Source organism: Ranitomeya imitator, chromosome 4 (genome assembly GCF_032444005.1).
Source record: "Ranitomeya imitator isolate aRanImi1 chromosome 4, aRanImi1.pri, whole genome shotgun sequence".
NCBI lineage: Eukaryota > Metazoa > Chordata > Amphibia > Anura > Dendrobatidae > Ranitomeya > Ranitomeya imitator.
Genome location: NC_091285.1, coordinates 208,520,162 through 208,546,589, shown reverse-complemented (window position 1 = coordinate 208,546,589; position 26,428 = coordinate 208,520,162). Strand labels below are relative to the sequence as shown.

The 26,428-nt window shown below is 44.4% G+C and overlaps 1 protein-coding gene across 1 annotated transcript in view; it reads right to left on the bottom strand.

The window, feature by feature from the left end:
• Positions 1-647: 647 nt before the first annotated feature.
• LOC138675800 (bromodomain-containing protein 8-like) overlaps positions 648-26,428 on the bottom strand; it is an 83,690-nt gene continuing 57,909 nt past the window's right edge. The window contains exons 5-6 of the mRNA XM_069764347.1: positions 16,378-16,555; positions 648-792 (exon numbers count right to left, since the gene is read on the bottom strand). Coding sequence (XP_069620448.1) covers positions 754-792; positions 16,378-16,555 — 217 coding nt within the window. The 3' untranslated portion in view covers positions 648-753. The remainder of the gene's footprint in view (positions 793-16,377; positions 16,556-26,428) is intronic.

Genomic DNA, 26,428 nt, shown 5'->3' with positions numbered 1-26,428 from the left:
AATTGATCTAAACCCCCTTCCCATAAAAACCAAACATCATCTATGAATCTCATCCATTCCTGTACAAATTGTTCTCCTTTGTTTTGTTCATTGTGGAAAATATCTCTTTCCCAAGCCCCCCAAAAAAGGTTTGCATATGAGGGCGCACAGGCAGCCCCCATAGCAGTCCCTTGTAGTTGCAAATAATTTTGATTGTCAAATGTAGCGCTTTGGAGTCCATCATATACATATATATATATATATATACATATATATATTTATCTGCCTGTGATGTTGACCTAATATAGGTATAACGTATCACTTTGTTTGTGTTCCAATGCTTGGATTTTTAATATATACGGTATATGTATTTTTTTAACATTTTGCAATAAAATTTATTTTTTATCTTAAAATTCTTTTGCAATGGACGCTTCTTTCACCCTCGAATTTACATCTTTGAAGGTGGTTGTGGTGATATTATAAGTTGGTGGTGCTGCAGACTTAAAAATCTACATATCTTTTTTATGTAATGTACTGTAAATTGTCAGACTCCGTAACAAACCCAAAAACATTTTTTCCAATAATTAACGTTGTGATAAAAAATGCCACGATTTTCATGTCAAAACAACATTTTAATACTTTTTGAACAAGAAATAGAACAACTGATATTTAACAAATATATAATTATACAACACTTTTTTTTTTAATCAGAAGCAAAACATTGAATTGGCATTGTGTAAAGAACGGAGCTGGAGAACTGCTGTGCAACATATTCTATTCCAGTTCACTTTGTTTCACTTCCTCATTTAAAACCTAAAACAAACAAAAAAAAGTAATAAAATATTTTGAGAAAATAACTGCTGGCATTAAGTTAACTACAGCATCATTGCTGGGACAATTAAGCATTACACAGTCCCTAATAAATTAAAAAATATGCCTACAACGTTATAGCTTTCTGGCTAAAATTGCAAATTGCTGCAAAAGGTGAACATCTTCGTAATTTACTTGTTATTAAAAGTTCTAAAAAAAACTGAGGGATTTTTCATTTTGTTTGCTTCTTGCCCATTGCATAGGTTGCTGGCCACCACTGCATTCTAGCATGCGCTGTGTTTACAAATTATTATTCGACTTGTTAGTAAGGCTGATCTAAGGCTGTCCAGATTGCTGGAGCATACAATGGAGCCAGAGAGAAGAGAACATTTGAGACAAGGCAACTTGCCTTTGCAGCATTGGAGGGCTCACAGTCTGGGCCAGTGGTGCAGCCATGATACTGGTCTGATCTGTTGATCTTCAGGAGTGCACCCTCACCACCCACCCAACCTCCTTCCTTCAGAAGACAGGAACCAGGGGAGTGGTGCTCTCCTGAAGATAAGACAGAAGAAAGCTCCTTTAATCTCCTACATTCTTATTTTAACCCACATTACAAATATATAAAGAAATGCTCTTTTTAAGTCTCAGAAGATCAGCCGTGTCTCCCCTCTTCCTCACTGTAATGCCCCTGGCCGTAAGGCAACTGGCTGCAGCAGGTGTTATCCCCCCACTGCAGTAGGACTGTAGTAGAGTTATGTCCTAGTACTCAGTCCTTGATCAACTGAAACTGCAACAGTTCTGCGGCAAATAAATGCGGTCTACTCAGATTACTTTAGTAATATTAATGGAAACCTGCATACTACAAATCAGAGCGGGCAAGATTATTTCCTGGACGTCCTATGGTAGCACACAATGGGTAGACCAAGCTTGAACCCTACTATGACAGAAGACATTAGTGGCAATAAAAACAATCAATAAAATAATCAGGATGCTAGTATACTAAAGATATCTGAAAACAAACAAACAAGTCTTTGTATTTTTTTTCTTCTTTTTAGAAGATAGAGGACACATTTTGCCTTTTATTGCACCTTAATTATTTCATGTTTATCCTCCCTGCATACAAGTGGTAGGCTTGACCCTCAGCTTCTGTAACTGCTTCCCTTTGGGTTATTAAAGTGAACCTGTCACTGTGAAAATGCAGACCAATCTGGAGGGGCACCATGTTATAATAGTGCAGGCTGAGCTGAGCAGATTGATATATAGTTTTATGAGAAATGATTCAGAATAACTTGTGCTTTAATCACTTAATCCTCTGCTCTGTCTGGGATTTTTAGTCCAGTTGGCGAACCTATTAGTGACTGACAGCCTTCTATAATGCATACAGAGATACCAGTAGCTGTCAGTGACGGACAGGACCGCCCAGCGGACCGAAAATCCCAGAAAGAGCAGAAGTTTAACTGATTAAAACACAGATTATGCTGAATCTTTTCTCACAATACTACAGTGTACATCAATCATCTCCGCTCCTCCTGATCCACTGTGGCCTAGTTCAGCTCTTTTACGTAGTCAGCTGGGTCGCGTTGTCGGCCTTGTGAGGGATTTTGTATTGAGTCCTTTTCTGCAGCAGCAGACGATCTAATTGATGAGCAGCAGAACTCTTGATTTAATGATATAATGTCCCCTGCTCAGACATAATGAGCACTTTATTATAATGTTTGTTTAGCTTAATTACCAATGGTCTTCTTTTACAGATATCCAGTCAGAAGAGAAAAAGGATGTCTAGATACAGAATGTGTGCATCTTGCCAGGAGCTTCTTCAGGATGACTACAAGCTTCACTCCTGCTCTACCTATCTATTAGCTGAACTACCGCTACCCAACCAGAAGCTCAATTCTTCAGCTTTCTCATGCTCTTCAGAATCTTAAAACTAAGCACCATAGTTTCAAAAGGTCCCATATAGATGTTTCTCCAAAAATGTATGTCTTCTCTCCTCTTCAGTCAGAGGATTAGACTCTAATGAGCTTCCATGGAAAAATGTATTCTTTTTACAACCAGATAAACTGTCTCACTTTGCTAAGGTTGAAAATAGAATGGTAGAACCATGCAAGAATGCTGACAAAAAATCCAATAGAGAACGTCTGTATTATTTTCTTCCTGTTAAAGGCAAGATTTTTCCTGGGTATCCTTTACTTGAGGACTGCTTACATTGTGAATGGAAGAAGCCTGATAAGATCTAATATATAAAGCTGAATGTGTGTGTGTATGTGTGTGTGTGTGTGTGTGTGTATGTATGTCCAGGATTGCCATCTGCACCGTCGCAGCTACAGCCACAAAATGCACCAAACAATTTTGCCCCTATCTACATAATGGGGAAAAAAGTGAAAGGAAAAGTGTTGGAGGCGTCGCAGCTACAGCCACAAAATTTTGCACAGTCACACGTCTGGACCCTGAGAGCGTCATAGGCTATGTTGTGAGGTGAAATTTTAACCCCGTGTTTTCCAATTCACCAAACAATTTTGCCCCTATCTACATAATGGGGAAAAAGTGAAAGGAAAAGTGTTGGAGGCGTCGCAGCTACAGCCACAAAATTTTGCACAGTCACACGTCTGGACCCTGAGAGCGTCATAGGCTATGTTGTGAGGTGAACTTTTAACCCCGCGCTTTCCAATTCACCAAACAATTTTGCCCCTACCTACATAATGGGAAAAAATGAAAGGAAAAGTGTAGGAGGCAAATTGACAGCTGCCAGATGTGAACAAGGGGGACTTAAAGAATGAGAGCGATGGCGCCAAAGAGTATATACCGTACAGTTGCTAAGGTGGGGCCCCGACATGGGATACTCACCACACACGGGGATATGAACACACACACAAAATGCGCCACACACTACCACGTGCTTGAACACATATTACCCTCAGCACACATTTCACCACAAATACACCAACCTCGCCACATAAAAGTCGAAACACAAAAGTCGCCACTCAAAACTCGCCATGCGCAGAACTCGCCACATGCAAAAACTAGGCTCTTGCAAATCTCGCCACAAGTGCAAAACTCACCTCATGGAAAACTCGCCACATGCAAAACTTGCACACGCGGAAAAATTGCCACATGCACAAAAGTTGCAACACATGCAAAAGTTGCCTCACACAAAACTTGCACATACTCAAAAGGCACCACACATAAAACTCGCCACGCGCAAAACTCGCCATGCGCAAAACTTGCTGCACACAACTTGCTACACTAACCTGTCACATGCAACTCGGCACACAAAAAGTTGCTACACGCATGTTGCCACACAAAACTCATCTCATAAAAGTCGCTACATGCATGTCACCACACGCAACTCAACACACACAACTTGACAAATGAAACTCACCCTAAAACACACACAAGTCTGGTATTATCCTTCAAAAATAAAAATCTGATTAATAAGCAGACAAACTACAACAAATGTACCATATAGGAAATACGGCAGCTGTCAGTCACATGACCTGTCTATTAGATGTATGTGTGAGCTAATATATACTGCCAGGGGGGAGGGCTTCCTGTTGGCTGGGGATTTATCAGGCTGCCAATTTAGCTTACAAATACTGAGGTAAAAATACTGAGCAAATAACGTGTGAACGAGGTCTAATACAGGAGGAGATGACACACAGGTATATACTATATACAGGGGAGATGACACACAGATATATACTATATACAGGAGAGATGACACACAGGTATATACTATATAGAGGAGGAGATGACATACAGGTACATATATATACAGGAGGAGATGACATACAGGTATATACTATATACAGGAGGAGATGACACACAGGTACAGTTAGGTCCATATATATTTGGACAGAGACAACATTTTTCTAATTTTGGTTATAGACATTACCACAATGAATTTTAAACAAAACAATTCAGATGCAGTTGAAGATCAGACTTTCAGCTTTCATTTGAGGGTATCCACATTAAAATTGGATGAAGGGTTTAGGAGTTTCAGCTCCTTAACATGTGCCACCCTGTTTTTAAAGGGACCAAAAGTAATTGGACAATTGACTCCAAGGCTATTTCATGGACAGGTGTGGGCAATCCCTTCGCTATGTCATTCTCAATTAAGCAGATAAAAGGCCTGGAGTTGATTTGAGGTGTGGTGCTTGCATTTGGAAGGTTTTACTGTGAAGTAAACATGCAGTCAAAGGAGCTCTCCATGCAGGTGAAACAAGCCATCCTTACGCTGCGAAAACATAAAAAACCCTTCCGAGAAATTGCTACAATATTAGGAGTGGCAAAATCTACAGTTTGGTACATCCTGAGAAAGAAAGAAAGCACTGGTGAACTCATCAATGCAAAAAGACCTGGGCGCCCACGGAAGACAACAGTGGTGGATGATCGCAGAATAATCTCCATGGTGAAGAGAAACCCCTTCACAACAACTAACCAAGTGAACAACACTCTCCAGGAGGTCGGCGTATCAATATCCAAATCTACCATAAAGAGAAGACTGCATGAAAGTAAATACAGAGGGTTCACTGCACGGTGCAAGCCACTCATAAGCATCAAGAATAAAAAGACCAGACTGGACTTTGCAAAAAGCATCTAAAAAAGCCAGCACAGTTCTGAAAGAACATTCTTTGGACAGATGAAGCCAAGATCAACCTCTACCAGAATGATGGAAAGAGAAAAGTATGGCGAAGGCGTGGTACAGCTCATAATCCAAAGCATACCACATCATCTGTAAAACACGACGGAATCAGTGTGATGGCTTGGGCATGCATGGCTGCCAGTGGCACTGGGTCACTAGTGTTTATTGATGATGTGACACAGGACAAAAGCAGCCGAATGAATTCTGAGGTATTCAGAGCCATACTGTGTGCTCAGATCCAGCCAAATGCAGCCAAACTGATTGGTCGCCGTTTCATACTACAGATGGACAATGACCCAAAACATAAAGCCAAAGCAATCCAGGAGTTTATTAAAGCAAAGAAGTGGAATATTTTTGAATGGCCAAGTCAGTCACCTGATCTCAACCCAATTGAGCATGCATTTCACTTGTTAAAGAGTAAACTTCAGACAGAAAGGCCCACAAACAAACAGCAACTGAAAACCACCGTAGTGAAGGCCTGGCAGAGCATCAAAAAGGAGGAAACACAGCGTCTGGTGATGTCCATGAGTTCAAGACTTCAGGCAGTCATTGCCAACAAAGGGTATTCAACCAAGTACTAAAAATTAATATTTTATTTAAAATTATTGAATCTGTCCAATTACTTTTGGTCCCTTTTAAAACAGGGTGGCACATGTTAAGGAGCTGAAATTCCTAAACCCTTCATCCAATTTTAATGTGGATACCCTCAAATGAAAGCTGAAAGTCTGAACTTCAACTGCACCAGAATTGTTTTGTTTAAAATTCATTGTGGTAATGTCTATAACCAAAATTAGAAAAATGTTGTCTCTGTCCAAATATATATGGACCTAACTGTATATACTATATACAGGAGCAGATGACCTACAGGTATATACTATATACAGGAGGAGATGACATACAGGTATATGCTATATATAGAAGATGACATGCAGGTATATACTATATACAGGGGAGATGACACACAGGTATATACTATATTCAGGAAGAGATGACATACAGGTATATACTATATATAGAAGGAGATGACATTCAGGTATATACTATATATAGGGGAGATGACACACAGCAGGTATATACTATAAACAGGGGAGATGACATACAGGTATATACTATATACAGGAGATGACATACAGATGTATACTATATATAAGGGAGATGACAAACATGTATATACTGAGGTGATGAGGTGAAAATGAGAGGTGTGGGGTGAAAATGAAAAGGTGTGAGTGCAAAATGAGAGGAGTGAGGAAAAATAGTGGAGTGATCAGAAAATGACAGATGTGAGGATGAAATGACAAGTGTTAGGGGAGAATGAGAGGAGTGAGGGAGAAAATGAGAGATGTGAGGGGGAAAATGAAAGATGTGATTGGGAAAATGAGAGGCGTGATGGGAAAATAAGAGAAGTGAGGTGCTATAACTAACCACAGATATTTACTATGCCCAGGCAACGCCGGGCTCTTCAGCTAGTAGATCCTAAAGATTTATCTTGTAAAGATTCTTGAATCTGGGTCTATCTGAATAGGATACTTTGCTCAAAGTGGACTTATCAGTGGCCAGACTCTCTGAAAAAGCTATATTTTCATCTGACATTATTACGCAAAGACTTTGCGCAGAAAAGCAGATTCCTATCTCAAACAGATATATGTTGTAATGGCTTCAATCCCTAAAGTGGCACAGGTCCTTTAGTATTTGGTTGAGTACATTTAGAGCAGCCCTTCAAGAGAATGTATTGCAAATGTTATTTTTGTATTAATATTTTTGATTAGATCAATTCTTTTCAATACAAAACGAATTGTCCTGTTTTAACAGTTTTTATTCTATTTTTTCTGCAGCTACTGAGGGTTGCCATTTTTATGTAGCAGGTGTGTAAGTGTATGAGCACTTCCACATCACAAACAAGCCAGCCCCTGTGCATAGGAGTTTGTTGTTGGTGTCCGACCACATCTCCTACACTGTGGCTACCTACACCTGTGAACTGGGCAAGCCTCCTGAGCTGAACTGTCCAGTTCACAGCTGTGGATGGTGCCAGACACCACTTTCTTGTAATCCAGAATGGTGCTCTGAACTACAATTTCCCTGTCAACGCTCACAGTGAGTTGCTAGAGGAGGTGCGAGAATGCGGTGACGGGGTAGAGCCGGCATGTATAGGACAGGCTGCAGCGGTGAGCATTGGTCGGCAGTCTTGTATTGTACTACTAATACCATACTACTGAGCTGTTCTCTTATCTAGAAGTCTCTTCTGCAAAGCTGTACTGTATGATGAGCAGTGCTGCAGCAGTAACTGCCTCGAGCGGTGAGAACAGTTTGGTAGCCTGGTATTAGTAGTACTGTACCAGGCTGCCTGATCTGTACTCCGAGTAACTATCCCACAGCTGTGCTCTGAACACTGAGCTGGCTCTGCTCAGACAGTGTAATGCCTTTTTCAGACATCTGTGTGTTCATGGACATCTGAATGAGGCTTTACTGCTGTGTTGGCAAAGTGCATCAGAAGTCAGCAGTAAAGCCTCATGTAGACATCCCTATATTACAGACATCTGAATGACGAGTTACACTAAATGAGCAGATCTGTGCATACAGTCCCATCATGTGTGACATGGTCCGCTGGGCCGTGCATACAGTCCCATCATGTGTGACATGGTCCGCTGGGCCGTGCATACAGTCCCATCATGTGTGATACGGTCTGCTGAGCCGTGCATACAGTCCCATCATGTGTGATACGGTCCGCTGGGCTGTGCATACAGTCCCATCATGTGTGATACGGTCCGCTGGGCTGTGCATACAGTCCCATCATGTGTGATACGGTCCACTGGGGCGTGCATAGTCCCATCATGTGTGACACAGTCCGCTGGGCCATGCATCCAGTCCCATCATGTGTGGTACGGTCCGCTGGACTGTGCATACAGTCCCATCATGTGTGACACAGTCCGCTTGGCCGTGCATACAGTCCCATCATGTGTGGTACGGTCCGCTAGGCCGTGCATCCAGTCCCATCATGTGTGATACGGTCCGCTGGGCCGTGCATACAGTCCCATCATGTGTGATACAGTCCGCTGGGCCATGCATACAGTCCCATCGTGTGACACGGTCCGCTGGGCCATGCATACAGTCCCATTGTGTGACACGGTCCCCTGGGCCATGCATACAGTCCCATTGTGTGACACGGTCCGCTGGGCCATGCATACAATCCCATCGTGTGATACGGTCCGCTGGACCGTGCATACAGTCCCATCATGTGTGATACGGTCCGCTGGGCCGTGCATACAGTCCCATCATGTGTGACACGGTCTGCTGGGCCTGCATCCAGTCCCATCATGTGTGACACGGTCCACTGGGCCATGCATACAGTCCCATTGTGTGACACGGTCCGCTGGGCCATGCATACAATCCCATCGTGTGATACGGTCCGCTGGGCCGTGCATCCAGTCCCATCATGTGTGATACGGTCCGCTGGGCCGTGCATACAGTCCCATCATGTGTGACACGGTCCGCTGGGCCTGCATCCAGTCCCATCATGTGTGACACGGTCTGCTGGGCCGTGCATACAGTCCCATCATGTGTGATACGGTCCGCTGGGCCGTGCATACAGTCCCATCATGGGTGACACGGTCCGCTGGGCCTGCATCCAGTCCCATCATGTGTGACACTGTCCGCTGGGCCATGCATACAGTCCCATCGTGTGACACGGTCCGCTGGGCCATGCATACAGTCCCATTGTGTGACACGGTCCACTGGGCCATGCATACAGTCCCATTGTGTGACACGGTCCGCTGGGCCATGCATACAATCCCATCGTGTGATACGGTCCGCTGGACCGTGCATACAGTCCCATCATGAGTGACACGGTCCGCTGGGCCGTGCATACAGTCCCATCATGTGTGATACGGTCCGCTGGGCCGTGCATACAGTCCCATCATGTGTGACACGGTTCGCTGGGCCTGCATCCAGTCCCATCATGTGTGACACGGTCTGCTGGGCCGTGCATACAGTCCCATCATGTGTGATACGGTCCGCTGGGCCATGCATCCAGTCCCATCATGTGTGACACGGTCCGCTGGGCCGTGCATACAGTCCCATCATGTGTGATACGGTCCGCTGGGCCGTGCATCCAGTCCCATCATGTGTGACACGGTCCGCAGGGCCGTGCATCCAGTCCCATCATGTGTGACACGGTCCGCTGGGCCGTGCATACAGTCCCATCATGTGTGATACGGTCCGCTGGGCCATGCATACAGTCCCATCGTGTGACACGGTCCGCTGGGCCATGCATACAGTCCCATTTTGTGACACGGTCCACTGGGCCATGCATACAGTCCCATTGTGTGACACGGTCCGCTGGGCCATGCATACAATCCCATCGTGTGATACGGTCCGCTGGACCGTACATACAGTCCCATCATGTGTGATACGGTCCGCTGGGCCGTGCATACAGTCCCATCATGTGTGACACGGTCTGCTGGGCCTGCATCCAGTCCCATCATGCGTGACACGGTCCACTGGGCCATGCATACAGTCCCATTGTGTGACACGGTCCGCTGGGCCATGCATACAATCCCATCGTGTGATACGGTCCGCTGGGCCGTGCATCCAGTCCCATCATGTGTGATACGGTTCGCTGGGCCGTGCATACAGTCCCATCATGTGTGACACGGTCCGCTAGGCCTGCATCCAGTCCCATCATGTGTGACACGGTCTGCTGTGCCGTGCATACAGTCCCATCATACGTGATACGGTCCGCTGGGCCGCGCATACAGTCCCATCATGGGTGACACGGTCCGCTGGGCCTGCATCCAGTCCCATCATGTGTGACACGGTCTGCTGGGCCGTGCATACAGTCCCATCATGGGTGACACTGTCCGCTGGGCCTGCATCCAGTCCCATCATGTGTGACACGGTCTGCTGGGCCGTGCATACAGTCCCATCATGTGTGATACGGTCCGCTGGGCCGTGCATACAGTCCCATCATGTGTGATACGGTCCGCTGGGCCATGCATCCAGTCTCATCATGTGTGACACGGTCCGCTGGGCTGTGCATACAGTCCCATCATGTGTGATACAGTCCGCGTGTGATACGGTCCGCTGGGCCATGCATCCAGTCCCATCATGTGTGACACGGTCCGCTAGGCCGTGCATCTAGTCCCATCATGTGTGACATGGTCCGCTGGGCCGTGCATATAGTCCCATCATGTGTGACACGGTCTGCTAGGCTGTGCATCCAGTCCCATCATATGTGATACGGTCAGCTGGGTCATGCATCCAGTCCTATTATGTGTGACACGGTCCGCTAGGCCGTGCATCCAGTCACATCGTGTGATATGGTCCGATGGGCCGTGCAACCAGTCCCATCATGTGTGATGCGGTCTGCTGGGTCCTGCATCCAGTCCAATCATGAGTGACACGGTCCACTGGGCCATGCATACAGTCGCCATCGTGTGATACACTGGGTCATGTATTCTTTCCCATCATGTGCGACACGGTCCGCTGGGAGGTGTATACAGTCCCATCATGTGTGATACACTATGCTGAGCCCTGTATCTAACCCCATCCTGTGTTGTACACTCCATATATCTAAACCCATCCTGTGTGATACACTACGTATCTAATTCCAGGATGGGATATAGTCAGAAATGCCAAACGTGGACGCAATATGTGATTTAGGTACACTGTGGGGCTCAGAAGGGAGGGGGACATTTGGATTTGGGAGTGCAGTATTTACTGAATTTCTGCACTCAGCGCAGGATAAATGTGCGCTGGGCCTTACTGTGATCTTTGGGAGGCAGAATGAAAAAAAAATCAACAGCAGGTGATTAATTTGTTTTGTATATTTTACGCCGTTTCTTGTGCGGTATAAGTGATTAGGCAACTATTCTTCGGGTGCGATTACAGCGATACCAGATTTATAATTGTGTTTTATGTTTGGCTGCTGCCACACACTAAAATACGCTTTTTATAGCAAAAAATAGCTTTTGAATCACCACATTTTGAGGGCTATAATTTTTCCATATTTTGGCCCACAGAGTCAGGTGAGGGCTTGTTTTTTGACATTTTCATTGCTACCATTTTTGGGCACATGAAATTTTTTGATCGCTTTTTGTTCATATTTTGGGAGGCAGAATGAACAAAAACCAGCAATTCAGGATTTTTTTTTGGGGGGGAGGGGTTATGAGGTTCCATGTGTGGTAAAATTGATAAGGCAGTTTTATTCTTTGGGTCAGTACGATTACAGCGATACCTCATTTATATTGTTTTTTTTCCATATTTTGGCGCTTTTACACAAACTTTTATAGAAAAAAAATTATTTTTGCATTGCTTTATTCTGAGAGTATAACTTTTTTATTTTGCGCTGATGGAACTGTATAGCGGCTTGTTTTTTGTAGGACATGATGACGTTTTCAGCGATACCATGTTTATCTCCGTTTTTTGATCACGGTTTATTCCACTTTTTGTTCGGTGGTTTGATGATAAAGAATTGTTTTTTGTCTTGTTTTTTTTTTTATGGTGTTCACTAAAGGGGTTAACTAGTGGGACAGTTTTATAGGTTGGGTGGTTACAGATGCGGCGATACCAAATGTGTACTTTTTTTCATACAAATATTTATTTATACTTTTTTTCTTTTTTTTTTTTTTTAAAAAAAAAGATTTTTACAATTATTTAGAAACTTTTTTTCTTTACTTTTTTACTATGGGACAATAATTTTTTGCAGGCTAAGTGCTTCTACAGCATGGGGATGCAGCAGCATCCCCATACTGTGCAAACTGTCAGCTCTGCACTAACAGGGAAAGTTGCTAATCATGCGCTGCGCATGATCAAGAAACTTTCCTAGCTCTGGTGACCCAGATTTCATCATGACGACATCGGGTCACAAATGCAACGATCAGGACCCCGCCTCATGCCACGGGGTCTCCGATCCAAAGGCAAAGGTGCTGTCATCCCTCTACCGGCTCCAACAATACTGTGATTGCGTCTGATCGCAACATTTAGGGGGTTAAAGTTCTGGGAGTGGTGCATTACCACTCCTGGCAGAATCAGCTGACACCCGGCAGCGATTGGCCACGCACCACCCGCGTGTGCGGGCGATCGCGATGATGTAATAATATTATTATGTCTAATGTCAGAAAGGGGTTAATGAGATAGTCCGAAAAGAACAGATTTTTAATAAACTACCATTGCTCAAGGTGAGTGATGCTCCCATTGATGAGAACTCTAAAAAAAATCTAAAAAAGTGCCCCATGTTTAATATGATTCCAAAGATTCTGATACACAAAAACTAGTAAACTAATTCATGCTCAAGATTGAAGGGAACCTTTTTTTTTTTTTTTTTTAAACATATACAATATTCATTATGTAAACTAGTGGGCAGGTCAGTGAGGGATCAGTAACCTGTCAGAAGCCATACTGATGTATATGTGAGCAGAGCACCACATGAAGACCCCCCCCGCCCCACATGCTGCCCCAGAGCACAAGCATATCATTAACTCATAAGTGAGAATAAAGCTTAAACAACAACCACTAGACGGATTTCATCACCCAGGAATCATTTTAATCAGTATAACGACGCCGACCTGACACTGTCTGTAGGTTACTGTGCACAATCCTACTGACAGGTTCCCTTTAAACATTTTTTCATTTCCCATATTTAATGTACATGAAACATTCTTGACAATATTTGTCACATAATACAAAACATCCAATACAAGCAAAAAACAAAACAAAAAATAAATGCATAATGTGATTTTTACCATATATGTAGAGGAGAGACCTACATAAACTGGACATTAAAAACACCAAAGTTACAAAAACATACGGTACCTTATTTTTTATAGACTACCAAAAAATAGGAGAGCAGCACTCCAATAGTTAAAATTTGTTCATTTTAATGTTGCTTTTTACTTTATACATTCAGATAATTTTACTGCCCATTTCCAGTTTTAATCTTTTGCGCATCCGCAAAATAGAATAATAAATAATGGATTGCAGTCTCTGTGTATGAGTGTTCAGAGCAGCTGCCCTAATCTAAGATAACACTTTCTAGTGCTTGGTGAGTAGTGTGCCTGTGCGAACAAGTGCTCTTCCTCTATAGCGCATTGGACTAGATTAAAGGGATACAGCCACCGCCTTTTAGGGGCTGATATACGGCATTCTATAATGCTGTAGATAAGCCCCCGGTTCGACCTGAAAGATAAGAAAAAAACCTTTTATTATACTCACCTGCGGGGCGGTCTGGTCCGATTGGTGTCGCAGGTCCGGGGCCTCCCATCTTCTTATGATCGCCGACCTCCTGCCTGCTTCATGGCTCCCAGGGATTGCGCTCCAGCGCAGGTGTACTGATTTGCCCTGTTGAGGGCAGAGCAAAGTACAGCAGTGCGCAGGTGCCGGGAAAGGTCAGAGAGGCTCAGCGCCTGTGCACTGCAGTACTTTGCTCTGCCCTCAACAGGGCAAATCAGTACACCTGCGCTGGAGCGCGATGCTGGGGAGCCATAAAGCAAGCAGGAGGGCGGCATCGCAAGAAGATGGGAGGCTCCGGACCTGCGACACCCATCGGAACAGACTGCCCTACAGGTGAGTATAATAAAAGTTATTTTTCTTCTCTTACAGCTCAGATCGGGGGCTAATCTACAGCATTATAGAATGCCGTATATCAGCCCTGAGAGGTGCTGGCCGTATCTCTTATCAGCCAAACCTGGTGACAGGTTCCCTTTAACCATATGGGGAACAGTTAGACATTTGATCATGCTCACTCTGCCTGGCAGAATTCTGCTACTGGCGCGTCATCGGTTATTGTAACTTCCTATGTGAGCGAGTCATTATGAACACACTGCAAATGTGAACTAACAAAGCTTGTTAAAGAGAATCAGTCACCAGGTTTTTGCTACTCCATCTCAAAGCAGAATGATGTAGGAGCAGAGGCCCTGATTCCAGTAATGTATCACATACATTACTGATAGCTGTAAGTCTGATAAAATCACGGTTATATCTGCTGCGGATCTATCAGTTCTCTGAATGCTGAGCTCTGTATAACCTCGCCCACACCACTGATTGACAAAAAGCTGTCAATCAGTGGTGGGAGTGTGGTTGGACTACATGGCAGGAGGTGTACTAGTTCTTTACTAATAATCTCCTGCTGATAAAACAGTGATTTTATAAAAGCTACAGCAAGCAGCCCCATAAGTGTCACATCGCAGGTATCCGAGTCTCTGCACCTACATTGTGCTACTCTTAGATTAGGTGGAAAAAACCTGGTGACAGACTCCGCTTCACTAGATTTGCATTTTTTTTATGTAGTTTTATGATGTAAATGAAAGGCTCAATGTGTATGAGCCATAACGTTACATTGCATTTCATGGGCTAATAGTCTGTCTTTTTTGCACATTAAAGAGAACATGTAAGCAGAATTGATCCCTATAAACTAAAGGCATGGCCATAATGGTGTTGTTATGCTGATGATGGGTTCTGGGGGCAGGGTCATCTTCTGGTTCTCCGCTTCCCCACCAACCTTCTCTACTTCTGGTATAGGTCACTGATTATTCAGTGATCTGTAAACCACAAGAGAGAGCTGCAGTATAAAGGGCCAATTAAGAATAGATTTTATTTAAACATGATTAAAATACATAGTATTAAAGTATCCAATGTAACTGCATTCCAAGCGGGGGGGTAGTCACCACACAAAATACGATCCAATAGTAAAAGTGCTTGCACAATGCAATATGCTTAGGGCCACTTGTAGATCTAGTGTATCATAAAGGGATATATCATTCCCTGTAAGGGCGGGCAATTAATAAAGTAATGAACAGCAGCACTTACATGAGTAGAGGGTCTGTGTGTGGCGTCCCCGCCGCCCCAATGCACGTTTCGCTTCTTCGCCATGAAATGCTGACATATTCTATTCAAGCCCCCACCTAGTCATGACCACCCATGTACTGTACATTACCTGTAATTGCAACATCCCTATCTATTTTGTATGTTAATGTATGTATATACTCCAATTGATTGCACAGTCAGGATTCGGCTGTCTCATTTGCACCTTAACTATCTACTGTGTCAGTGACCTAAAATCAGTTCCTCTTATGAACCAAACTTTGATTGCATAAAGTGCTGCAGCATCCAATAAGCTTCTCTGTAAATATCATCTCATCAGTGGTAGAAAGTGATACGATAAAAAACAATTAGGGTACCGTCACACAGTGCCATTTTGATCGCTACGACGGTATGATTCGTGACGTTCCAGCGATATCCATACGATATCGCTGTGTCTGACATGCAGCAGCGATCAGGGACCCTGCTGAGAATCGTATGTCGTAGCAGATCGTTTGGAACATTCTTTCGTCGCTGGATCTCCCGCTGTCATCGCTAGATCGGTGTGTGTGACACCGATCCAGCGATGCGTTCGCTTGTAACCAGAGTAAACATCGGGTTACTAAGCGCAGGGCCACGCTTAGTAACCCGATGTTTATCCTGGTTACCATCGTAAATGTAAAAAAAAAAAAACAGTACATACTTACATTCCGGTGTCCGTCAGGTCCCTTGCCGTCTGCTTCCCGCACTGACTGACTGCCGGCCGTAAAGTGAAAGCAGAGCACAGCGCGCTGTGCTGTGCTTTCACTTTACGGCCGGCAGTCAGTCAGTGCGGGAAGCAGACGGCAAGGGACAGACACCGGAATGTAAGTATGTAGTGTTTGTTTTTTTTTACGCTGGTAACCAGGGTAAACATTGGGTTACTAAGCGCGGCCCTGCGCTTAGTAACCCGATGTTTACCCTGGTTACCCGGGGACCTCGGCATCGTTGGTCGCTGGAGAGCTGTCTGTGTGACAGCTCTCCAGCGACCACACAACGACTTACCAACGATCACGGCCAGGTCGTATCGCTGGTCGTGATCGTTGGTAAATTGTATAGTGTGACGGTACCCTAGGTGGGAGAGTTTTATCAGTTAAGACAGTTAGGCATCACAATACCTCTAGCAACCTCTGCACATCTCTTTGTAGCTCCAAGGCTTTTTGATGAACGCAGTGATTGAAGCGGTTATACATCACAGCATTTTGCAGCATTAACAGAATGTCTCTCTGGAACTCTGCGCTTGTCCTTATCCTTCCTTTAGATAGTCCTTTTTTTATTGTAGATAGATCCATCGGCCTAGAAAAACAATTAGTTAGGGTAAGGCCTGTCTCTCTGTTCAGCATTTTTTTTCTGCACCAAAAAACCAAAGTGGTGGCAGGTAAAATGTTAAGTACAATATGCGCCTTTTTTAACACATTTTTACTTGCATTATTCGCCAATTCATTAGAATGGTTGAAAAGCACTGCAGAAACGCTGAAAGAATTGACATGCTACGTCTTGATAAAAATTTGCAGGGCTCAAAATGAGTGAGGGGGAAAAGAAAAAAACAGCATGTACATAAGATTTCGGATATCTAATTTATTATACTGTAAAACGTTGTGTATTTTACGCAACAAATATGCTGCACAAAATGCCATGTGTGAACATACCTTAACCCCTTTGCACCAAAGCCTGTTTTCACCTTCCTGACCAGCCCACTTTTTACAATTATGACCACTGTCACTTTATGAAGTCATAACTCTGGAACGCTTCAACGGATCTCACCGATTCGGAGATTGTTTTCTTGTGACATTTCATGATAGCGATAAAATTTATTTGATATTACTTTCGTCAATTTGTGCAAAAATGGAAATTTGGGAAAAATTTCGAAATTCTCAAACTTTTAATTTTTATGCCCTTAACTCCGGAGGTATTTTCGTTTTTGTGTTTTCTTTTTTGCTCCCCCTTCTTCCCAGAGCCATAACTTTTTTTATTTTTTGGTCAAAATGGCCATGTGAGGGCTTGTTTATTGTGGCATGAATTGTACTTTTGAACAACACCATTAGCTTTAACATATCGTACTTAGAAAATGGGAAAAAAAAATTCAAAGTGCGGTAAAATTAAAAAAAAAGTGCAATTCCACATTTGTTTTTTTGTTTTTCTTTATTACTATGTTGTTATGTTTTCGGGTTGGGTTAGGGCATATTTTTTGCGTGCCGAGCTGACGTTTTTAATAATACCATTTTGGTGCAGACTCGTTCTTTTGATTGCCCGTTATTGCATTTTAATGCAATGTCACGGCGACCAAAAAAACGTAATTCTGGCGTTTTGAATTTTTTTCTCGCTACGCCATTTAGTGGTCAGGTTAATACTTTTCTTTATTGATAGATCGGGTGATTCTGAACACGGCGATACCAAATATGTGTAGGTTTGATTTTTTTATTGTTTTATTTTGAATTGGGTGAAAGGGGGGTGATTTAAACTTTTATATGTTTTTTATATTTTTAAAGGGAACCTGTCACCCCGAAAATCCGGGGTGAGGTAAGCCCACCGGCATCAGGGGCTTATCTACTGCATTCTGTAATGCTGTAGATAAGCCCCCGATGTAACCTGAAAAGGGAGAAAAAGACGTTATATTATACTCACCCAGGGGCGGTCCCGCTGCTGGTCAGGTCGGATGGGCGTCTCCGGTCCGCTGCAGCGCCTCCTATCTTCTTTCCATGACGTGTCCTCTTCTGATCTTCAGCCACGGCTCCGGCGCAGGCGTACTTTGCTCTGCCCTGTTGAGGGCAGACAAAGTACTGCAGTGCGCAGGCGCCGGGCCTCTGACCTTTCCGGCGCCTGCGCACTGCAGTACTATCCTCTGCCCTCAAGAGGGCAGAGCAAAGTACGCCTGCGCCGGAGCCGTGGCTGAAGATCAGAAGAGGACGTCATGGAAAGAAGATAGGAGGCGCTGCAGCGGACCGGAGACGCCCATCCGACCTGACCAGCAGCGGGACCGCCCCTGGGTGAGTATAATATAACGTCTTTTTCTCCCTTTTCAGGTTACATCGGGGGCTTATCTACAGCATTACAGAATGCAGTAGATAAGCCCCTGATGCCGGTGGGCTTACCTCACCCCGGATTTTCGGGGTGACAGGTTCCCTTTAAGAACATTTTTTTTTTTTTTTTACTTTTGGCATGCTTCAATAGTCTCTATTGGAGGCTAGAAGCTGCCATAACCCGATCGGCTCTACTACAGTCATGGACAAAAATTTTGAGAATGAGACAGATATTAATTTTTCCAAAGTCTACTGCTTCATTTTTTCTAATGGCAATTTGCATATACTCCTGAATGTCAGAGTGATCAGCTTAACAGCAATTACTGTACTTGCAAAGTCAATATTTGCCCAGAAAATGAACTTTAACACCCAAAACACATTTCAACATCATTGCAGTCCTGCCTTAAAAGGAGCAGCTAACATCGTTTTAGTGATTGATCCATTAACACAGGTGTGGGTGTTGATGAGGACAGGGCTGGCGATCAATCAGTCATGATTAAGTAAGAATGACATCACTGGACACTTTAAAAGGGGGCTGGTGCTTGGTATCATTGTTTCTCTTCAGTTAACCATGGTTATCTCTAAAGAAACACGTGCAGCCATCATTGCACTGCACAAAAATGGCCTAACAGGGAAGAGTATCGCAGCTACAAAGATTGCACTTCAGTCAACAATCTATCGCATCATCAAGAACTTCAAGGATAGAGCTTCCATTGTTGTCAAAAAGGCTCCAGGGCGCCCAAGAAAGACCAGCAAGCGCCAGGACCGTATCTTAACCCCTTCCCGACCTGTGACACAGCGTATGCGTCATGAAAGTCGGTGCCAATCCGACCTGTGACGCATATGCTGTGTCACAGAAAGATCGCGTCCCTGCAGATCGGGTGAAAGGGTTAACTCCCATTTCACCCGATCTGCAGGGACAGGGGGAGTGGTAGTTTAGCCCAGGGGGGGTGGCTTCACCCCCTCGTGGCTACGATCGCTCTGATTGGCTGTTGAAAGTGAAACTGCCAATCAGAGCGATTTGTAATATTTCACCTAAAAAAATGGTGAAATATTACAATCCAGCCATGGCCGATGCTGCAATATCATCGGCCATGGCTGGAAATACTAATGTGCCCCCACCCCACCCCACCGATCGCCCCCCCAGCCCCCCGATCTGTGGCCCGCTCCCCTCCGTCCTGTGCTCCGCTCCCCCGTCCTCCTGTCCGCTCCCCCCGTGCTCCAATCACACCCCCCCGTGCTCCAATCAAACCCCCCCGCACTCCGATCCCCCCCGTGCTCCGATCCACCCCCCCTGCACACCGATCCACCCCCCCTGCACACCGATCCACCCGCCCGCACACCGATCACTCTCCCCCATGCTCCGATCCCTCCCCCCCCGTGCTCCGACGCCCCCCCGTGCCCTCATCTCCCCCCCCGTGCCCTGATCTCCCCCCCTTATACTTACTGATCCTGGCGGGGTCCGTCCGTCTTCTTCCCCGGGCGCCGCCATGTTCCAAAATGGCGGGCGCATGCGCAGTGCGCCCGCCGAATCTGCCGGCCGGCAGATTCGTTCCAATGTGAATTTTGATCACTGTGATATAATCTATCACAGTGGTCAAAATAAAAAAACAGTAAATGACCCCCCCCATTTGTCCCCCATAGATAGGGACAATAATAAAATAAAGAATTTTTTTTTTTTTCACTAAGGTTGGAGTTAGAACTAGGGTTAGGGTTAGGGGTAGGGTTAGGGGTAGGGTTAGGGGTAGGGGTAGGGTTAGGGGTAGGGTTAGGGGTAGGGGTAGGGTTAGGGGTAGGGTTAGGGGTAGGGTTAGGGTTAGGGTTTCGGTATGTGCACACGTATTCTGGTCCTCTGCGGATTTTTCCGCAGCGGATTTGATAAATCCGCAGTGCTAAACCGCTGCGGATTTATGGCAGATTTACCGCGGTTTTTCTGCGCATTTCACTGCGGTTTTACAACTGCGATTTTCTATTGGAGCAGTTGTAAAACCGCTGTGGAATCCGCAGAAAGAAGTGACATGCTGCGGAATGTAAACCGCTGTGTTTCCGTGCAGTTTTTCCGCAGCATGTGTACAGCGATTTTTGTTTCCCATAGGTTTACATTGAAATGTAAACTCATGGGAAACTGCTGCGGATCCGCAGCGTTTTCCGAAGCGTGTGCACATACCTTTAGAATTAGGCTATGTGCACACGGTGCGGATTTGGCTGCGGATCCGCAGCGGATTGGCCGCTGCGGATCCGCAGCAGTGTTCCATCAGGTTTACAGTACCATGTAAACCTATGGAAAACCAAATCCGCTGTGCCCATGGTGCGGAAAATACCGCACGGAAACGCTGCGTTGTATTTTCCGCAGCATGTCAATTCTTTGTGCGGATTCCGCAGCATTTTACACCTATTCCTCAATAGGAATCCGCAGGTGAAATCCGCAGTAAATCCGCAGGTAAAACGCAGTGCCTTTTACCCGCGGATTTTTCAAAAATGGTGCGGAAAAATCTCACACGAATCCGCAACGTGGGTACATAGCCTTAGGGTTAGGGTTGGGTTGGAATTAGGGTTGTGGTTAGGGTTAGGGGTGTGTTGGGGTTAGGGTTGTGGTTAGGGGTGTGTTGCGGTTAGGGTTGTGGTTAGGGTTACGGCTACAGTTGGGATAAGGGTTAGGGGTGTGTTGGCGTTAGAATTGAGGGGTTTCCACTGTTTAGGCACATCAGGGGGTCTCCAAACGCAACATGGCGCCACCATTGATTCCAGCCAATCTTTTATTCAAAAAGTCAAATGGTGCTCCTTCCCTTCCGAGCCCCGACGTGTGCCCAAACAGTGGTTTACCCCCACATATGGGGTATCAGTGTACTCAGGACAAACTGGGCAACAATTACTGGGGTCCAATTTCTCCTGTTACCCTTGAGAAAATAAAAAATTGCTTGCTAAAACATCATTTTTGAGGAAAGAAAAATGATTTTTTATTTTCACGGCTCTGCGTTGTAAACGTCTGTGAAGCACTTGGGGGTTCAAAGTGCTCACCACATATCTAGATAAGTTCCTTGGGGGGTCTAGTTTCCAAAATGGGGTCACTTGTGGGGGGTTTCTACTGTTTAGGCACACCAGGGGCTCTGCAAACGCAACGTGACGCCCGCAGACCATTCCATCAAAGTCTGCATTTCAAAACGTCACTACTTGACTTCCGAGCCCCGACATGTGCCCAAACAGTGGTTTACCCCCACATATGGGGTATCAGCGTACTCAGGACAAACTGGGCAACAATTACTGGGGTCCAATTTCTCCTGTTACCCTTGAGAAAATAATAAATTGCTTGCTAAAACATCATTTTTGAGGAAAGAAAAATGATTTTTTATTTTCACGGCTCTGCGTTGTAAACGTCTGTGAAGCACTTGGGGGTTCAAAGTGCTCACCACATATCTAGATAAGTTCCTTGGGGGGTCTAGTTTCCAAAATGGGGTCACTTGTGGGGGGTTTCTACTGTTTAGGCACACCAGGGGCTCTGCAAACGCAACGTGACGCCCGCAGACCATTCCATCAAAGTCTGCATTTCAAAACGTCACTACTTGACTTCCGAGCCCCGACATGTGCCCAAACAGTGGTTTACCCCCACATATGGGGTATCAGCGTACTCAGGACAAACTGGGCAACAATTACTGGGGTCCAATTTCTCCTGTTACCCTTGAGAAAATAAAAAATTGCTTGCTAAAACATCATTTTTGAGGAAAGAAAAATGATTTTTTATTTTCACGGCTCTGCGTTGTAAACGTCTGTGAAGCACTTGGGGGTTCAAAGTGCTCACCTCACATCTAGATAAGTTCCTTTCGGGGTCTAGTTTCTAAAATGGGGTCACTTGTGGGGGGTTTCTACTGTTTAGCCACATCAGGGGCTCTGCAAACGCAACGTAACGCCCGCAGAGCATTCCATCAAAGTCTGCATTTCAAAATGTCACTACTTGACTTCCGAGCCCCGACATGTGCCCAAACTGTGGTTTATCCCCACATATGGGGTATCAGCGTACTCAGGAGAAACTGTACAACAACTTTTGGGGTCAAATTTCTCCTGTTACCCTTGGGAAAATAATAAATTGCAGGCTAAAAAATCATTTTAGAGAAAATAAAATTTTTATTTTATTTTCATGGCTCTGCGTTATAAACTTCTGTGAAGCACTTGGAAGTTCAAAGTCCTCACCACACATCTAGATTAGTTCCTTTGGGGGTCTAGTTTCCAAAATGGGGTCATATGTGGGGGATCTCCAATGTTTAGGCACACAGGGGCTCTCCAAACGTGACATGGTGTCCGCTAATGATTGGAGCTAATTTTCCATTTAAAAAGCCAATTGGCGTGCCTTCCCTTCCGAGCCCTGCCGTGCGCCCAAACAGTGGTTTACCCCCACATATGGGGTATCAGCGTACTCAGGACAAACTGGACAACAACATTTGCGGTCCAATTTCTCCTATTACCCTTGGCAAAATAGGAAATTCCAGGCTAAAAATCATTTTTGAGGAAAGAAAAATTATTTTTTATTTTCATGGCTCTGCATTATAAACTTCTGTGAAGCACCTGGGGGTTTAAAGTGCTCAATATGCATCTAGATAAGTTCCTTGGGGGGTCTAGTTTCCAAAATGGGGTCACTTGTGGGGGAGCTCCAATGCATAGGCACACAGGGGCTCTCTAAACGCGACATGGTGTCCGCCAACAATTGGAGCTAATTTTCCATTCAAAAAGTCAAATGGCGCGCCTTCCCTTCTGAGCCCTGCCGTGTGCCCAAACAGTGGTTTACCCCCACATATGAGGTATCGGCGTACTCGGGAGAAATTGCCCAACAAATTTTAGGATTCATTTTATCCTATTGCCCATGTGAAAATGAAAAACTGAGGCGAAAAGAATTTTTTTGTGAAAAAAAAAGTACTTTTTCATTTTTACAGATCAATTTGTGAAGCACCTGAGGGTTTAAAGTGCTCAATATGCATCTAGATAAGTTCCTTGGGGGGTCTAGTTTCCAAAATGGGGTCATTTGTGGGGGAGCTCCAATGTTTAGGCACACGGGGGCTCTCCAAACACGACATGGTGTCCGCTAACGATGGAGATAATTTTTCATTCAAAAAGTCAAATGGCGCTCCTTCCCTTCCGAACCTTACCATGTGCCCAAACAGTGGTTTACCCCCACATGTGAGGTATCGGTGTACTCATGAGAAATTGCCCAACAAATTTTAGGATCCATTTTATCCTGTTGCCCATGTGAAAATGAAAAAAATTGAGGCTAAAAGAATTTTTTTGTGAAAAAAAAGTACTTTTTCATTTTTACAGATCAATTTGTGAAGCCCCCGGGGGTTCAAAGTTCTCACTATGCATCTAGATAAGTTCCTTGGGGCGTCTAGTTTCCAAAATGGGGTCACGTGTGGGGGAGCTCCAATTTTTAGGCACACGGGGGCTCTCCAAACGTGACATGGTGTCCGCTAAAGAGTGGAGCCAATTTTTCATTCAAAAAGTCAAATGGCGCTCCTTCCCTTCCAAGCCCTGCCGTGCGCCCAAACAGTGGTTTACCCCCACATATGAGGTATCAGCGTACTCAGGACAAATTGGACAACAACTTTCGTGGTTCAGTTTCTCCTTGTACCATTGGGAAAATAAAAAAAATGTTGCTAAAAGATAATTTTTGTGACTAAAAAGTTAAATGTTCATTTTTTCCTTCCATGTTGCTTCTGCTGCTGTGAAGCACCTGAAGGGTTAAAAAACTTCTTGAATGTGGTTTTGAGCACCTTGAGGGGTGCATTTTTTAGAATGGTGTCACTTTTGGGTATTTTCAGCCATATAGACCCCTCAAACTGACTTCAAATGTGAGGTGGTCCCTAAAAAAAATGGTTTTGTAAATTTCGTTGTAAAAATGAGAAATCGCTGGTCAAATTTTAACTCTTATAACTTCCTAGCAAAAAAAAATTTTGTTTCCAAAATTGTGCTGGTGTAAAGTAGACATGTGGGAAATGTTATTTATTAACTATTTTGTGTCACATAACTCTCTGGTTTAACAGAATAAAAATTCAAAATGTGAAAATTGCGAAATTTTCAAAATTTTCGCCAAATTTCCGTTTTTATCACAAATAAACGCAGAATTTATTGACCTAAATTTACCACTAACATGAAGCCCAATATGTCACGAAAAAACAATCTCAGAACCGCTAGGATCCGTTGAAGCGTTCCTGAGTTATTACCTCATAAAGGGACACTGGTCAGAATTGCAAAAAACGGCCAGGTCATTAAGGTCAAAATAGGCTGGGTCATGAAGGGGTTAAAACTGTTTCAGCTGCGGGATCGGACTACCAGCAGTGCCGAGCTTGCTCAGGAATGGCAGCAGGCTGATGTGAGTGCTTCTGCACGCACTGTGAGGCGGAGACTCTTTGAGCAAGGCCTGGTTTCAAGGAGGGCAGCAAAGAAGCCACTTCTCTCCAGAAAAAACATCAGGGACCGACTGATATTCTGCAAAAGGTACAGGGAGTGGACTGCTGAGGACTGGGGCAAAGTCATTTTCTCTGATGAATCCCCTTTTCGATTGTTTGGGACATCTGGAAAACAGCTTATTCGGAGAAGAAGAGGTGAGCGCTACCACCAGTCTTGTCTCATGCCAACTGTAAAGCATCCTGAAACCATTCATGTGTGGGGTTGCTTCTCAGCCAAGGAAATCGGCTCATTCACAGTCTTGCCTAAAAACACAGCCATGCATAAAGAATGGTACCAGAATGCTCTCCAAGAGCAACTTCTCCCAACCGTCCAAGAGCAGTTTGGCGCCCAACAATGCCTTTTCCAGCATGATGGAGCACCTTGCCATAAAGCAAAGGTGATAACTAAATGGCTCATGGAACAAAACATAGAGATTTTGGGTCCATGGCCTGGAAACTCCCCAGATCTTAATCCCATTGAGAACTTGTGGTCAATCATCAAGAGACGGGTGGACAAACAAAAACCAACAAATTCTGGCAAAATGCAAGAATTGATTATGCAAGAATGGACTGCTATCAGTCAGGATTTTGTCCAGAAGTTGATTGAGAGCATGCCAGGGAGAATTGCAGAGGTCTTGAAGAAGAAGGGTCAACACTGCAAATATTGACTTGCTGCATCAACTCATTCTAACTGTCAATATAACCTATTGGTACTCATAATATGATTGCAATTATATTTCTGTATGTGATATAAACATCAGACTAACACTAATAAAAACCAGAGGGCAGCAGATCATGTGAAAATATAATTTTGGTGTCATTCTCAAAAATTTTGACCATGACTGTACATACAGGCGATGATCAGATCATCTGCATGTAGCAGAATTACTCACTTCCTATGAGCGCCAACCACTGGGCAGTGCTCATAGCAATCTGACAGTGACAATCATAGAGGTCTGCAGGAGACCTCTGGTTATCATGCCAACAAATCAGTGACCCGTGGTCACGTGACGGGGGTCACCGATGGGTGGATTGCCATAAGTGCATGTTAAATGCCGCTGTCAGAGTTTGCCAGCGGCATTTAACAAGTTAATAGCTGTGGGTGGATCGCGATTCCACCTGCGGCTGTTCCGGGCATATGTCAGCTGTTCAAAACAGCTGACATGTGTCGGGAAAGATATGGGCTCACCTCCGGAGTCTACATCAAAGAGAGGGATTCCGACATCGGCGTACTATTATGTCCAACGTTGGAAAAGGGTTACATCAGAGAGTCATATCGTACAATATAGTTAATAAATAACATTTCCCACATGTCTACTTTATATCAGCACAATTTTTTAAACAATTTTTTTTTGTTATGAAGTTATTAGCCTTAAAAGTCGACCAGCCTTTTCTCATTTTTACAACAAAACTTGCAAAACCATTTTTTTAGGGACCACCTCACATTTGAAGTGACTGAGGGGCCTATATGACAGCAAAGACCCAAAAGTGACATCATTCTAAAAACCGCACCCCTTAAGGTGCTCAAAACCACATTCATGAAGTTTATTAACCCTTCAGGTGATTCACAAGAATTTTTGGAATGTGGAAGGAAAAAATAAACATTTACTTTTCTTTCACAAAAAAATCCCTTCATACCTAAATTTTTTTCCTTTCACAAGAGTAACAGGAGAAAATGGACCATACAATTTTTTTGTGCAATTTCGCCTGAGCATGCA